The following is a 16,094-nucleotide window of genomic DNA, read 5'->3' on the forward strand; positions in this document are numbered from 1 at the left end:
TTCTCCTCTGTTTCTCCTCCGTTTCTCCTCTGTTTCTCCTCCTCCTCTGTTTCTCCTCCTTTCTCCTCCGTTTCTCCTCCTCCTCTGTTTCTCCTCTGTTTCTCCTCCTCTCTCTGTTTCTCCTCCTCTGTTTCTCCTCCTCCTCTGTTTCTCCTCTGTTTTCTCCTCCTCTGTTTCTCCTCCTCCTCTGTTTCTCCTCTGTTTCTCCTCTGTTTCTCCTCTGTTTCTCCTCCTCCTCTGTTTCTCCTCCTCCTCTGTTTCTCCTCTGTTTCTCCTCTGTTTGTCCTCTGTTTCTCCTCTGTTTCTCCTCTGTTTGTCCTCTGTTTCTCCTCTGTTTCTCCTCTGTTTCTCCTCCGTTTCTCCTCCGTTTCTCCTTTGGGTGGTGGACCATTCTTGATACACACGGGAAACTGTTGAGCGTGAAAAACCCAGCATCGCTGCAGTTCTTGACACAAACCGGTGCGCCTTGGCATCTACTATTAAACCCTGTTCAAAAGCACTTAAATATTTTGTCTTCCCCATTCACCCTCTGAATGGCACACGAACACAACCCATGTCTCAATTGTCTCAAGGCTTAAAAATCCTTCTTTAACCCGGCTCCTCCTCTTCATCTACACTGATTTGAAGTGGATGATTTAACAAGTGACATCATTAAAGGGATCATAGCTTTCATCTAGATTAACCATGGTCAGTCTGTGTCATGGAAAGAGCAGGTGTTCCTAATATTTTGGCCACTCAGTGTTTTGTTCAATCTCTCCGTCTCTCTTCTCAGACCAAAACAGTGAGGTGAAGTTGGGGAACCCACTCCTGGTTCTCCTCCAGGCCCCATCTCAGCTGCTCTCTCACCTGCTGTTTGATAGACAGGTGGCTCCTGACAGGTAGATACACACAACCCACCCCCTCCCCCCTCCCTATTCGTCATGGGAACCCTGGCTACGAGGCAGTATCACAAGTATATTTCGTGCTCTTTCATTCACTGAATTCAAACAATTTCAGCACTATGAGCTTGAGTTTCTTGTGTTAATATGAACGAGTGCATTTAATTCTACATCCTACTGTTATATATTGTGTGTGCCATTCCACTCACCTCCTGTCCCTCCCCCTGTTACCCTCTCTCTCTCTCTCTCTCTCTCTAGAGTTTTGTCTCTGTTGCAGCAGGAGGGTCTGCGTTTGAGTGTCCAGCAGGTGATCGTGCAGCGCTGCTGTGAGGCTCTGCCTTTGTGGGACTGGTGCCCCGACCCAGAGAGGGAAGCTAGCCCCAGGGGAGAGGCTGGTTCTGGGGGAGAGGCTGGTTCTGGGGGAGAGGCTGGTTCTGGGGGAGAGGCTGGGCAAGGACAGACTGGACCAGGGGAAGGGGTGTTTAGGACTGCCAGCCTGGCAGCCCTGCTACAGCTACAGACTCAGGAACACTTGTCAATGCTGGGCATCACTGAGCCTCAGTCCCAGTCCCCCAGCTCTGAATCTGGAGCCTCTCCCTCGCTGGAGGACCTCCGAGCAACTACACCTCCCGTCCTCATCTTGTCCTCTTCTCTTTCACCTCCACGACCAACTTCCTCTTCCTCCTCTTTTCTCCTCACACCATCAGCCCTGTCTTTCCTCAAATCCCGCTCCCCTCTCCTGGCCACCGTTGCCTGTCTAAGTGCCAGTCCACGAGGTGCTGCCCGGGTACAGCCGTCCGGTTGGCTGGTGTTCCGGGGCGGGGGGCGTAAAGAGTGTGTGCTGGACGGGGAGCAGATCTCCAGGGAGGGGGAAAGCCTGCTTAGAGACTTCCCCATCCTGAGGGCCTACCTGGGGGCCATGGTTCAGCCCGTCCTGGGTACTTCGCTGGGGGCTGGGGAGGATGGAGCCGGTGGCGGAGGTAAGATAGTTTTTTTTGTTGCTTTTTTGTGTCTTGTATTTGCTTTTTAAGGTATTGTGTAATTGTTTATTGATGTTTACGTGCAAGGGCTCATCTGTGAATTCGACTGTATTCTCCTCATGACTCCCTGCTAACAGACTCCCTGCTTAACAGACTCTCTGCTTAACAGACTCCCTGCTTAACAGACTCCCTGCTTAACAGACTCCCTGCTTAACAGACTCCCTGCTTAACAGACTCCCTGCTTAACAGACTCCCTGCTTAACAGACTCCCTGCTTAACAGACTCCCTGCTTAACAGACTCCCTGCTTAAAAGACTCCCTGCTTAACAGACTCCCTGCTTAACAGAGTCCCTGCTTAACAGACTCTCTGCTTAACAGACTCCCTGCTTAACAGACTCCCTGCTTAACAGACTCCCTGCTTAACAGACTCCCTGCTTAACAGACTCCCTGCTTAACAGACTCCCTGCTTAACAGACTCTCTGCTTAACAGACTCCCTGCTTAACAGACTCCCTGCTTAACAGACTCTCTGCTTAACAGACTCCCTGCTTAACAGACTCCCTGCTTAACAGACTCTCTGCTTAACAGACTCCCTGCTTAACAGACTCCCTGCTTAACAGTGGACTGACAGCGTTTTTAACTACTTTGCGGATATGCAACAGACAATCATTAATATCAGTCAAAAATATCAAATTCCAAGTTTATGCTTTTATAAAGAGGTTTTTAAAATAAATAGGTTATATTTGACTCCACATTCCATGATGTAGGTGTTGTTGACAGAATAGATAGATGTAGTTCGATGCATGATTTAATATAATTCACCAATACATTTTCTTGGTAGTCCAAAACATATTGCTATCGGGTTGTAAAATCACAGCCTGGTACATTGTTTGTTGCCTCCATTCGGGATGCACCGTTTCATTTTCAATAACTCAATATTTTGGACAAGATAAACAAACAAACAGACGACTGTAACTACGGCTGGGAACAATCATAGCTAAGGAAGTGATCACAAGTCCGTCATAACGTGGCTAATAGTCTTGTGTATCTATGTAGTATTTATCTAGCAGTTAGATAGCTAGCTAGCTGCTACAAAGATGTCATTGGAGGAGCTTTTTCCCTTCATATCGTTTTTGTTGGTGGCTGTACTATGTAACCCTATGTAACCCTATGTAACCCTATGTAACCCTATGTAACGCTATGTAACCCTATGTAACCCTATGTAACCCTATGTAACCCTATGTAACCCTATGTAACCCTATGTAACGCTATGTAACCCTATGTAACGCTATGTAACCCTATGTAACGCTATGTAACCCTATATAACCCTATGTAATGCTATGTAACCTTATGTAACCCTATGTAACCCTATATAACCCTATGTAATGCTATATAACCCTATGTAACGCTATGTAACCCTATGTAACCCTATATAACCCTATGTAATGCTATGTAACCCTATGTAACCCTATATAACCCTATGTAATGCTATATAACCCTATGTAACGCTATGTAACCCTATATAACCCTATGTAATGCTATGTAACCCTATGTAACCCTATATAACCCTATGTAATGCTATGTAACCCTATGTAACGCTATGTAACCCCATGTAACCCTATGTAACGCTATGTAACGCTATGTAACGCTATGTAACGCTATGTAACCCCATGTAACCCCATGTAGCCCCGTGTAACGCTATGTAACCCCATGTAACCCCATGTAACCCCATGTAACCCCATGTAGCCCCGTGTAACGCTATGTAACGCTATGTAACCCAGCTAGAGATGCAGTTGTTGCAGCAGTTAACTAGCGAGAACTTAAACGACTGTTTTCCAGTTAGCTAACATTATCTCTTGCGTTCGGAAATTCACTCTGGCTATCTATCTACTCCGATTTCAGAGCCCTCTCGTCTGAGTGTACCGGAGCGCAGAATAACGGATGAATTTAGTGAACGCTCAACACCCGTTAAATATGGCCGGTGTCGGTAAACGTAGGCAAACAAAAGTTAATAGTTTAACATGTAAACAGCCTAACCAGCTCGGCTAGTAAAATGGTCAGAGTGAGGTGTTCTCGCATTTGTGTCTGGAAGTAGCTAGCTAGCCATCTTTAGCCAGTTAGCTTGGGTGCTTGGTTGGGACAAGCGTGCATTGGCAAGCTGCACAAGGACCGGTACGCTACAATTCTCCGTCGTTTATTCGTGCAATTTTGACGGCCAACTATCTGAAAAAGTCTGAGAGGGTTTATCTAATGTTCCTTATATTTTCACACATCTTGTTTTGGCATTAGTTGTTGATCTTGTTGTTGTTGATGTGCATCACTGAGGGAGAGAAAGACTCCCTTTTCATGGTTTTTCAATCAATAGGACTATAAGGTTCCCAAATGTAAGAGGACTCGCGTGGTGTTTTACAGAAATCCATTCAGGTTTATTTTTTATGTTTTTTAGCGAATGCGTTCTAATGATCTAAAGTCGCCTGTAAACACACAGTCCAGTTCATAGTGAATGATGGCAGGCCCTACTGCCTGTAAACACACAGCCCAGTTCATAGTGAATGATGGCAGGCCCTACTGCCTGTAAACACACAGTCCTGTAAACACACAGTCCAGTTCATAGTGAATGATGACAGGCCCTACTGCCTGTAAACACACAGTCCAGTTCATAGTGAATGATGGCAGGCCCTACTGCCTGTAAACACACAGTCCTGTAAACACACAGTCCAGTTCATAGTGAATGATGACAGGCCCTACTGCCTGTAAACACACAGTCCAGTTCATAGTGAATGATGACAGGCCCTACTGCCTGTAAACACACAGTCCTGTAAACACACAGTCCAGTTCATAGTGAATGATGACAGGCCCTACTGCCTGTAAACACACAGTCCTGTTCATAGTGAATGATGACAGGCCCTACTGCCTGTAAACACACAGTCAGAAGACAGGCCTACTGTCTGTAAACACACAGTCCAGTTCAAAGTGAATGATGACAGGCCCTACTGCCTGTAAACACACATTCCTGTAAACACACAGTCCAGTTCATAGTGAATGATGACAGACCCTACTGCCTGTAAACACACAGTCCAGTTCAGAGTGAATGATAACAGGTCCTACTGTCTGTAAACACACAGTCCAGTTCAAAGTGAATGATGACAGGCCCTACTGTCTGTAAACACACAGTCCAGTTCATAGTGAATGATGACAGGCCCTACTGCCTGTAACACACAGTCCAGTTCAAAGTGAATGATGACAGGCCCTACTGCCTGTAAACACACAGTCCAGTTCAAAGTGAATGATGACAGGCCCTACTGCCTGTAAACACACAGTCCAGTTCAAAGTGAATGATGACAGGCCCTACTGCCTGTAAACACACAGTCCAGTTCATAGTAAATGATGACAGGCCCTACTGCCTGTAAACACACAGTCCAGTTCATAGTGAATGATGACAGGTCCTACTGCCTGTAACACACAGTCCAGTTCATAGTGAATGATGACAGGCCCTACTGCCTGTAACACACAGTCCAGTTCATAGTGAATGATGACAGGCCCTACTGCCTGTAACACACAGTCCAGTTCATAGTGAATGATGACAGGCCCTACTGCCTGTAAACACACAGTTCATAGTGAATGATGACAGGCCCTACTGCCTGTAAACACACAGTTCATAGTGAATGATGACAGGCCCTACTGCCTGTAACACACAGTCCAGTTCATAGTGAATGATGACAGGCCCTACTGCCTGTAAACACACAGTTCATAGTGAATGATGACAGGCCCTACTGCCTGTAAACACACAGTTCATAGTGAATGATGACAGGCCCTACTGCCTGTAAACACACAGTGCATAGTGAATGATGACAGGCCCTACTGCATGTAAACACACAGTTCATAGTGAATGATGACAGGACCTACTGCCTGTAAAAACACAGTCCAGTTCAAAGTGAATGATGGCAGTCCTTACTGCCTGTAAACACACAGTCCAGTTCAAAGTGAATGATGGCAGTCCCTACTGTCTGTAAACACACAGTCCAGTTCATAGTGAATGATGACAGGCCCTACTGCCTGTAAACACACAGTCCAGTTCAATGTGAATGATGCCAGGCCCTACTGCCTGTAAACACACAGTCCAGTTCATAGTGAATGATGACAGGCCCTACTGCCTGTAAACACACAGTCCAGTTCAATGTGAATGATGCCAGGCCCTACTGCCTGTAAACACACAGTCCAGTTCAAAGTGAATGATAACAGGCCCTACTGTCTGTAAACACACAGTCCAGTTCATAGTGAATGATGGCAGGCCCTACTTCCTGTAAACACACAGTCCAGTTCAAAGTGAATGATGACAGGCCCTACTGCCCGTAAACACACAGTCCAGTTCAAAGTGAATGATGACAGGCCCTACTGTCTGTAAACACACAGTCCAGTTCAAAGTGAATGATGACAGGCCCTACTGCCTGTAAACACACAGTCCAGTTCATAGTGAATGATGACAGGCCCTACTGCCTGTAAACACACAGTCCAGTTCATAGTGAATGATGACAGGCCCTACTGCCTGTAAACACACAGTCCAGTTCAAAGTGAATGATGGCAGGCCCTACTGTCTGTAAACACACAGTCCAGTTCATAGTGAATGATGACAGGCCCTACTGCCTGTAAACACACAGTCCAGTTCATAGTGAATGATGACAGGCCCTACTGCCTGTAAACACACAGTCCAGTTCATAGTGAATGATGACAGGCCCTACTGCCTGTAAACACACAGTCCAGTTCAAAGTGAATGATGACAGGCCCTACTGCCTGTAAACACACAGTCCAGTTCATAGTGCCTGTAAACACACAGTCCAGTTCATAGTGACTATAAACACACAGTCCAGTTCATAGTGAATGATGACAGGCTTGTTTGCATTAAGGCCTACTGTAGCTCTGATTGGCTATGGTGCACCGGTCTGCATAGACTCTGGTCCTGGATGAGACGTATGTTTTTGTTCGGTTTTATTTACTGCAGTGTCTATTAATTGTCCTAAAACACAACCGCTTTCCAAATCTATTTTGCTATAGAAGTATAAATATACACAATTCTAAAATAACATTCTAGGAATTTATGAAAACATTCAAATGACCATATCTAAGTGCACGCTTGTCAGATTATTATAATAATAATATTATAATTATTATAATAATCCTGGGGATGTATATTATGATCAGATTTGATGTTGCTAAAAGGCTGTCAGGTGGTAAGAGCGTTGGGCCAGTAACCGAAAGGCAAAAATCTGTCGTTCTGCCCCTGAACAAGGTAGTTCCTGTTCCTGTTCCGTCATTGCAAATAAGAATTTGTTCTTAACTGACTTGCCTAGTTAAATAAAGGTTATTATTTATTATTAATACAATAATTTTGAACTGCATATAAATATTTATATAAATACAGTTTGATTCAATTGTTTTATTGAATCAAACTTTATTTATATTAATATTTATATGCAGTTCAAAATTATTGTATTAATAGTACATTTCTAGACCCATATGAAATGAAGATGGATTAGATTAGCCTTTTATTTTCTGTTTTCACAGAAATGTGCCTTGATTATTAAACTTAACTACAGACAATATATCAAAACAAAAAGCATATAAATATCTGTTATATAAATAATAAAATCACAGATCAGGCTAGCATTACATTAGCCAGAGGCTAGCAGAACGTTAGCCAGAGGCTAGCAGAACGTTAGCCAGAGGCTAGCAGAACGTTAGCCAGAGGCTAGCAGAACGTTAGCCAGAGGCTAGCAGAACGTTAGCCAGAGGCTAGCAGAACGTTAGCCAGAGGCTAGCAGAACGTTAGCCAGTTAGCCAGAGGCTAGCAGAACGTTAGCCAGAGGCTAGCAGAACGTTATCCAGAGGCTAGCAGAACGTTATCCAGAGGCTAGCAGAACGTTATCCAGAGGCTACGTTATCCAGAGGCTAGCAGAACGTTAGCCAGAGGCTAGCAGAACGTTAGCCAGAGGCTAGCAGAGCGTTACTTAGCTAGAGGATAGCACTTTTCAGACCAGGCTAGCAGAACATTAGCCAGACAAGCTCGACAGCACAGATTTTGGACCCCTGGATATAGAGAATGTCACCCTGGCTAGTAGTAATTCCAGTCTACTAGCCTGACTGACAAGTACCCAAAATCCTTCAGATCAAATCAAATGTATTTATAAAGCCCTTTTTAAAACCCACAGATGTCACAAAATGCTTATACAGAAACCCAGACTAAAATCCCAAACAGCTAGCAATGCCGATGTAGAAGCACGGTGGCTAGGAAAAACTCCCAAGAAAGGCATTGAACCTAGGAAGAAACTTAGAGAGGAACCAGGCTATGAGGGGTGGCCAGTCCTCTTCTGGCTGTGCCGGGTGGAGATTATAAGAGGACATGGCCTTTAAGGCCAGATCGTTCTTCAAGATATTCATAGATGACCAGCAGGGTTAAATTTATAATCACAGTGGTTGTAGAGGGTGTAATAGGTCAGTACCTCAGGAGAAAATGTCAGTTGGCTTTTCATAGCCCAAGCATTCAGAGGTCGAGACAGCAGGTGTGGGGAAGAGCGAGAGACAGAGAGAGACAGAGAGAGACAGAGAGAGACAGAGAGAGAGAGACAGAGAGGGAGACAGAGAGGGAGACAGAGACGGAGACGGAGACGGAGAGGGAGACAGACAGACAGGGAGACAGACAGACAGGGAGACAGACAGACAGGGAGACAGACAGACAGAGAGAGATATATTCACTTTATCTATTATATATTATATATTATCTACCTCACTTGCTTTGGCAATGTTAACACATGTTTCCCATGCCAATAAAGCCCTTGAATTGAATTGAAATTGAATTGAGAGAGACAGACAGAGAGAGAGAGACAGACAGACAGAGAGAGAGAAGGTCCAGGACAAGGTAGCTTTTTAGGGTTACATAGCATTACATAAGGTTACATAGCATTACATAAGGTTACATAGCATTACATAAGGTTACATAGCATTACATAGGATTACATAGGGTTACATAGCATTACATAGGGTTACATAGCATTACATAGGATTACATAGGGTTACATAGCATTACATAGGGTTACATAGCGTTACATAGGGTTACATAGCGGTACATAGGGTTACATAGGGTTACATAGCATTACATAGGGTTACATAGCATTACATAGGATTACATAGGGTTACATAGCATTACATAGGGTTACATAGCGTTACATAGGGTTACTTAGCGTTACATAGGGTTACATAGGGTTACATAGCGTTACATAGGGTTACATAGCATTACATAGGGTTACATAGCGTTACATAGGGTTACATAGGGTTACATAGCATTACATAGGGTTACATAGGGTTGCATAGCATTACATAGGGTCACATAGAGTTACATAGGGTTACATAGCCACAGGCAAAACAACAGAAACTGGATCAGCATCATGACTGGGGACAGACAGGAGTCATCAGGCCAGGTAGTCCTGAGGCATGTTCCAAGAGCTCAAGTCCTCCCAGCAACTACAACAACCATGTTCTCTCTCTCTCACTCTCTCTGTGTGTGTGTACATGTAGATGCTGGAGGTCTTGGGGCAGCCCTATGTGGTAAGCCCCTGGTGGTTTTACTCCTGTCGGGCCCTCAGGGGACACCTGCCCAGGCTGTGGCTATGGAAGCCTTCCAGCAGGCCCTGGCCTCTCGGGACCTGGGCAGGGCTCTGAGCCTGCTGGAGCTGTATGGACAGGGCTGCAGCCAGGAGAGGGTGCTCCGAGACAGACTACTAGCCTGGGCTGCTCTGGAGGGTGAGTACTGGGTTCATTACTCTGTGTGGACGTTTCCCCTTGGGTACAGATCTAGGATCAGCTTCTACCATTTGTGGGGAAAATGCTAAACTGACATCAGATCAATGTCTGGTGAGGGAGGGTCAGGTAGAACCATAGGCTGTGTTCCAAATGGAACCCTATATAGTGCACTCCTTTAGACCCAGTGTCCCCAAAACCAGAGGAAAGAGTGCCTCCTACTGGCCCTCCAACACCACTTCCAGCAGCATCTGGTCTCCCATCCAGGGACCGACCAGGACCAACCCTGCTTAGCTTCAGAGGCAAGCCAGCAGTGGGATACATTCAGTGCACTACTTTAGACCAGGGCCCACAGGGCTCTGTTATCTAGTGCATTACTTTAGGCCAGGGCCCACAGGGCTCTGTTATCTAGTGCACTACTTTAGGCCAGGGCCCACAGGGCTCTGTTATCTAGTGCACTACTTTAGGCCAGGGCCCACAGGGCTCTGTTATCTAGTGCACTACTTTAGACCAGGGCCCATAGGGCTCTGTTATCTAGTGCACTACTTTAGACCAGGGCCCATAGGGCTCTGTTATCTAGTGCACTACTTTAGACCAGGGCCCATAGGGCTCTGTTATCTAGTGCACTACTTTAGACCAGGGCCCATAGGGCTCTGTTATGTACTGTAGTGCACTACTTTAGACCAGGGCCCATAGGGCTCTGTTATCTAGTGCACTATAAAATGAAGAGGTTGCCATTTGGGATGTCACCATGGCTCTGCTTGAACAAAGTCACACTGTTTATGTTGTGTCTGGTGATTTTTAGATAGCCTAGTGGTTAGAGGGGGGAGGCAGGTAGCCTAGTGGTTAGAGGGGGGAGGCAGGTAGCCTAGTGGTTAGAGGGGGGAGGCAGGTAGCCTAGTGGTTAGAGGGGGGAGGCAGGTAGCCTAGTGGTTAGAGGGGGGAGGCAGGTAGCCTAGTGGTTAGAGGGGGGGAGGCAGGTAGCCTAGTGGTTAGAGGGGGGAGGCAGGTAGCCTAGTGGTTAGAGCGTTGGGTCAGAAAGGTTGCAAGTTCAAATCCCCGAGCTGACAAGGTACAAATCTGTCGTTCTGCCCCCTGAACAAGGCAGTTAACCCTCTGTTCCCCGGTAGGCCGTCATTGAAAATAAGAATTTGTTCTTAACTGTCTTGCCTAGTTAAATAACATTTTAAAAAATATATCTACTGTGTTGACATTTTGGTATTTTTTCATTCCTGGTGCCAATCTAGTTAATTTTTTTAACTTTCTGACACAATCGCTGATTTGTTCTTATTTCCCTCCCTCCCACCTTCCTCCCTACAGATGGCGAAGACAGCATAGGCCAGTTGTTCAGAGTACAGGACCCATGTCTGAGGGCCCGTGTGGCCTTACAGGCCCTGGAGCGCTGGCCCCTCGGGCCCTCTCTGGAGCTGATGGAGTTCTGCCTCAACAACCCCCACATGGAGGCCTCTCTCAGGGGAGAGCTGGAGCTCAGGAAGACGGAGCTGGACATCTACCAACGGGTAACAAGAGACATTTAATCAAAGTTATTACATACTTTATGATCATGTTATTTGAAGCTGGTAGATTCATGTTATTTGAAGCTGGTAGATAGACCAATAGCGATGAAGCTGGTAGATAAATGTTATTTGAAGCAGGTAGATAAATGTTATTTGAAGCAGGTAGATAAATGTTATTTGAAGCAGGTAGATAAATGTTATTTGAAGCTGGTAGATAAATGTTATTTGAAGCTGGTAGATAAATGTTATTTGAAGCTGGTAGGTAAATGTTATTTGAAGCAGGTAGATAAATGTTATTTGAAGCAGGTAGATAAATGTTATTTGAAGCAGGTAGATAAATGTTATTTGAAGCAGGTAGATAGACCAATAGCGATGAAGCTGGTAGATAAATGTTATTTGAAGCAGGTAGATAAATGTTATTTGAAGCTGGTAGATAAATGTTATTTGAAGCAGGTAGATAAATGTTATTTGAAGCTGGTAGATAAATGTTATTTGAAGCTGGTAGGTAAATGTTATTTGAAGCAGGTAGATAAATGTTATTTGAAGCAGGTAGATAAATGTTATTTGAAGCTGGTAGATAAATGTTATTTGAAGCTGGTAGGTAAATGTTATTTGAAGCTGGTAGATAAATGTTATTTGAAGCTGGTAGGTAAATGTTATTTGAAGCAGGTAGATAAATGTTATTTGAAGCTGGTAGATAAATGTTATTTGAAGCAGGTAGATAAATGTTATTTGAAGCAGGTAGATAAATGTTATTTGACAATTGAAACGGGAACTGGACACATATCGATGGGTAAATACAGTGGGGCAAAAAAGTATTTAGTCAGCCACCAATTGGGCAAGTTCTCCCACTTAAAAAGATGAGAGAGGCCTGTAATTTTCACCATAGGTACACTTCCACTATGACAGACAAAATGAGAAAAAAAATCCAGACAATCACATTGTAGGATTTGTTTATGAATTTATTTCCAAATTATGGTGGAAAATAAGTATTTGGTCAATAACAAAAGTTTATCTCAATACTTTGCACACATATACTGTGCCAGCCCACACCCTTCTGGCACAAACTTCTCTGCCATCTTCCCTGTCTTTCTCTCACGGTGTTCTATCCACAATAAAGAACAAAATATGACCGCTTCAACAAATCTTCTATCCTAGATGTTGAACCTGCTGCCTTCGTTGCCGTGGGCCACCTGGCAGGAGCTGAGGACAGAGTCCAGGAGAGACCCTGAGTCCATGTTTTCTAGGATGTTGGAAGCCAGGGTGAGTCTCAACACGGTGTAAATAAATAGCTTGACACCTTCTTTTTTTTTAACACGGACGTTATTAGACCTTGAGTCTATTCTGTCTAGGAGGCTGGAGGCCAAGGTAAGTCCCACCAATGTGTTTATATATAGTCCCATTTATTTTTTTATTTTTTTTATCCAGGTTAACTTTAGCACTAACTTTTTAATGGACGTTTTAGTATTTACAAAAAAAACACAGAGCACCACATTTTAGGGTTCTGGAAAAAAAGGATCAAACGAATCAAAAGATGCTTCCTCTGCTGTCCATTTGATGATCTCGTCATCTCTCTGTCAGGAGTTTTCTCTGTGTGCCCAGTGGATGGCGCTGTACTCTGTCTCAGACCAGCTCAGATTACAGCTGCAGACTGAACACCTGCTACACCTGCTGGAGAAAGGACAGACTGACAACGCTTTCCAGGTGGGCTTTCGTCTGCATCGCTATTGGTCTAAACTTGTCTAAACTTCATTTCTTCACCTTTCTCTCCTCCATATGTGACCGACCGGCTCGATTCGGTCTTATGTTGCAGAATTTGAACTTTTTTTTTTTTTACATTGGATAAAAGTAGAAACTCAGAGCTAGAAAATGGTATATCATACACTACAGTTGAGGAACAATGGGAAAGTAATTCTGCTTTGAAAGTCGATCAACTTGTAACCTCACTTTTGAGAAAATGGCCTTTGAATATTTTTGGTACACCTCCTGGAGAGCCCTTCTTTGTCTACACCCATTCAGCATCGTTCACACCCTCTTAAGCTTTAGCCCCACCCATTCAGCATCGTTCACACCCTCTTAAGCTTTAGCCCCACCCATTCAGCATCGTTCACACCCTCTTAAGCTTTAGCCCCACCCATTTAGCATCGTTCACACCCTCTTAAGCTTTAGCCCCACCCATTCAGCATCGTTCACACCCTCTTAAGATTTCGCCCCACCCATTCAGCATCGTTCACACCCTCTTAAGCTTTTCGTTCAGCCCCACCCATTCAGCATCGTTCACACCCTCTTAAGCTTTTAGCCCCACCCATTCAGCATTGTTCACACCCTCTTAAGCTTTTAGCCCCACCCATTCAGCATTGTTCACACCCTCTTAAGCTTTAGCCCCACCCATTCAGCATCGTTCACACCCTCTTAAGCTTTAGCCCCACCCATTCAGCATCGTTCACACCCTAAGGGTTCATCGTTCACACCCTCTTAAGAGCATTGTCGTCCTAACTTTAGCCCCACCCATTCAGCATCGTTCACAGCACCCCCACCCATTCAGCATCGTTCACAACCTTGGCTTTAGCCCCACCCATTCAGCATCATTCACACCCTTTTAAGCTTTAGCCCCACCCATTCAGCATCGTTCACACCCTCTTAGCTTTTAGCCCCACCCATTCAGCATCGTTCACACCCTCTTAAGCTTTAGCCCCACCCATTCAGCATCGTTCACACCCTCTTAAGCTTTTAGCCCCACCCATTCAGCATCATTCACACCCTCTTATTTTAGCCCCACCCATTCAGCATCGTTCACACCCTGTTAAGCTTTTAGCCCCACCCATTCAGTATTGTTCACACCCTCTTAAGCTTTTAGCCCCGCCCATCCCAAGGGTTGATCCAAGCATTCTGTCCTAACAACAGCAGTCAAGCACCCAAGCTAATTGGCTAACGTTGGCTAGCTTGCTAGCTACTTCCAGACACAAATGAGAGAACAGCTCTCTGAACATTACTCGCCCTATAGAAGAGCTGGTTTGGCTGTTAGGTTATCCAGAGCGTTGGTGACTAAATATGCTGCTGGCAACAATTTACGTTTTTTTTTTGCCAACGTTTACTGACACCGGCCGTGTCGGATGTTGAGCATTCATTTGTCAGGTATTCTGCGCTCCGGTACACTCAGATGAGAGTGCTCTGAAATCGGAGTAGATAGCCAGAGTGAATTTACCAGCTACGTCTATCAACAGTTGTCGCAGTGACATCATTAAAATTCAATTGAAATGGTCACTTGCATAGTGGAGTCTTTTTGTTTAAACATGTAGCTAGCTAGCTAAACAATGAACCATAATCCCAACTCATTACATTACTACCCTGCATGAATCTACAGATAGCTAACCAACCAGGTTCAATGTTATCTAGCTAGCTAACATTAGGCTATAACTAGCAATGCAAATGGCTCTGAGATACAAATAATATTACTACACAGATCATACACGTAACGTTATCTAGCGAGTCAGCGAGTTTACGGTCACTAGCTAGCTAACAGTACACTTTAACTTGAAATTAAAATGTTTTTCTGACAAAATTAGAAATGTGTAATATCTGAAAATGTAGTTAGCTAGACTATCTTACCTGTATACATGGATGGATGCTTCTCCCTCTCTCACGGGTGCCATCGCTCATCCATATACTTACATGTACATATTCTCATTCACCCCTTTAGACTGGTGTGTATTAGGTAGTTGTTGGGGGAATTGTTAGATTACTTGTTAGATATTACTGCACGGTCGGAACTAGAAGCACAAGCATTTCGCTACTCTCGCATTAAAATCTGCTAACCATGCGTATGTGACCAATAAATTTTGATTTGACGGTTGCCCTTAGTTTGAAGATATAATCTAGAGACAGGTGTTTCCTCCATCTCCTTAGCTATCATATTCTAATTCCACTGATTTCAAAACTTGATCGTCCAGAAAGTGGAGAGCAACTCTTATGCAGTTGTACAACTATATATATATATATATATATATATATATATACACAAATCTGCGTTAGCCTCCGTTTCTTCTCCCTCTCCTCCGTTTCTTCTCCCTCTCCTCTGTTTCTTCTCCTTCCCCTGCTCCGTTTCTTCTCTTTCCTCTGCTCCGTTTCTTCTCTTTCCTCTCCTCCGTTTCTTCTCCCTCTCCTCTGTTTCTTCTCCTTCCCTCTGCTCCGTTTCTTCTCTTTCCTCTCCTCTGTTTCTTCTCCATCCCTCTGCTCCGTTTCTTCTCTTTCCTCTCCTCCGTTTCTTCTCCCTCTCCTCTGTTTCTTCTCCTTCCCTCTGCTCCGTTTCTTCTCTTTCCTCTCCTCGGTTTCTTCTTCCTCTGTCCGTTTCTTCTCCTTCCCCTGCTCCATTTCTTCTCCTTCCTCTGCTCCGTTTCTTCTCCTTCCTCTTCCCTTATTGGAAGAACAGGTGAAGAATAGGTGAAGGCAATAGGCTGGATTCCTACGGTATTAGGAAATCTCCTTTCACCTGTCCATTGTCTTTCCAATCAGTGCAGAAGAAGGAAAGGAGAAGAGGAATCCAGTTTATACAATTGAGATGTGACCCATCTGTCTATAGTTGTTTCTCCTCCGTGCACTATGTCATAGACTTTGTTTCTCATTGACTCTCTTCACTGTGATTGGTACAGCTGCTGGAGGGCCTATCAGACTTAACCTTGGGTCTGGAGGTGTGTGAGCGCGCTCTGGACCGCCGGCCCGGATTGGCTGCCTGCCACTTCCTGGCTAACTACCTCACTCTCCACTTCCAGTGCCAAGTGTCCCCCGCCCGCCGACGCCACATCCACGACCTTCACCTGGGATCCAAGGTCAGCAGATTCAATGACCTTTATTGTATCTGCGGTTAAGAGCAGACAGCCTAGCGGTTAGAGCAGGCAGCCGAGCGGTTAAGAGCAGGCAGCCTAGCGGTTAAG

The 16,094-nt window shown here is 44.8% G+C and overlaps 1 protein-coding gene across 1 annotated transcript in view; it reads left to right on the plus strand.

Annotated features, from left to right (window-relative positions):
* The window catches only part of LOC139383710 (zinc finger, FYVE domain containing 26), a 148,064-nt gene that overhangs the window by 92,222 nt on the left and 39,748 nt on the right, over positions 1-16,094 (plus strand). The window contains exons 19-25 of the mRNA XM_071128263.1: positions 773-878; positions 1,137-1,858; positions 9,425-9,649; positions 10,967-11,166; positions 12,322-12,426; positions 12,745-12,867; positions 15,813-15,989. Of these exons, the coding sequence (XP_070984364.1) occupies positions 773-878; positions 1,137-1,858; positions 9,425-9,649; positions 10,967-11,166; positions 12,322-12,426; positions 12,745-12,867; positions 15,813-15,989 (1,658 nt within the window). The remainder of the gene's footprint in view (positions 1-772; positions 879-1,136; positions 1,859-9,424; positions 9,650-10,966; positions 11,167-12,321; positions 12,427-12,744; positions 12,868-15,812; positions 15,990-16,094) is intronic.

This window comes from Oncorhynchus clarkii, chromosome 25 (genome assembly GCF_045791955.1).
Source record: "Oncorhynchus clarkii lewisi isolate Uvic-CL-2024 chromosome 25, UVic_Ocla_1.0, whole genome shotgun sequence".
NCBI classification, from domain to species: Eukaryota; Metazoa; Chordata; class Actinopteri; order Salmoniformes; family Salmonidae; genus Oncorhynchus; species Oncorhynchus clarkii.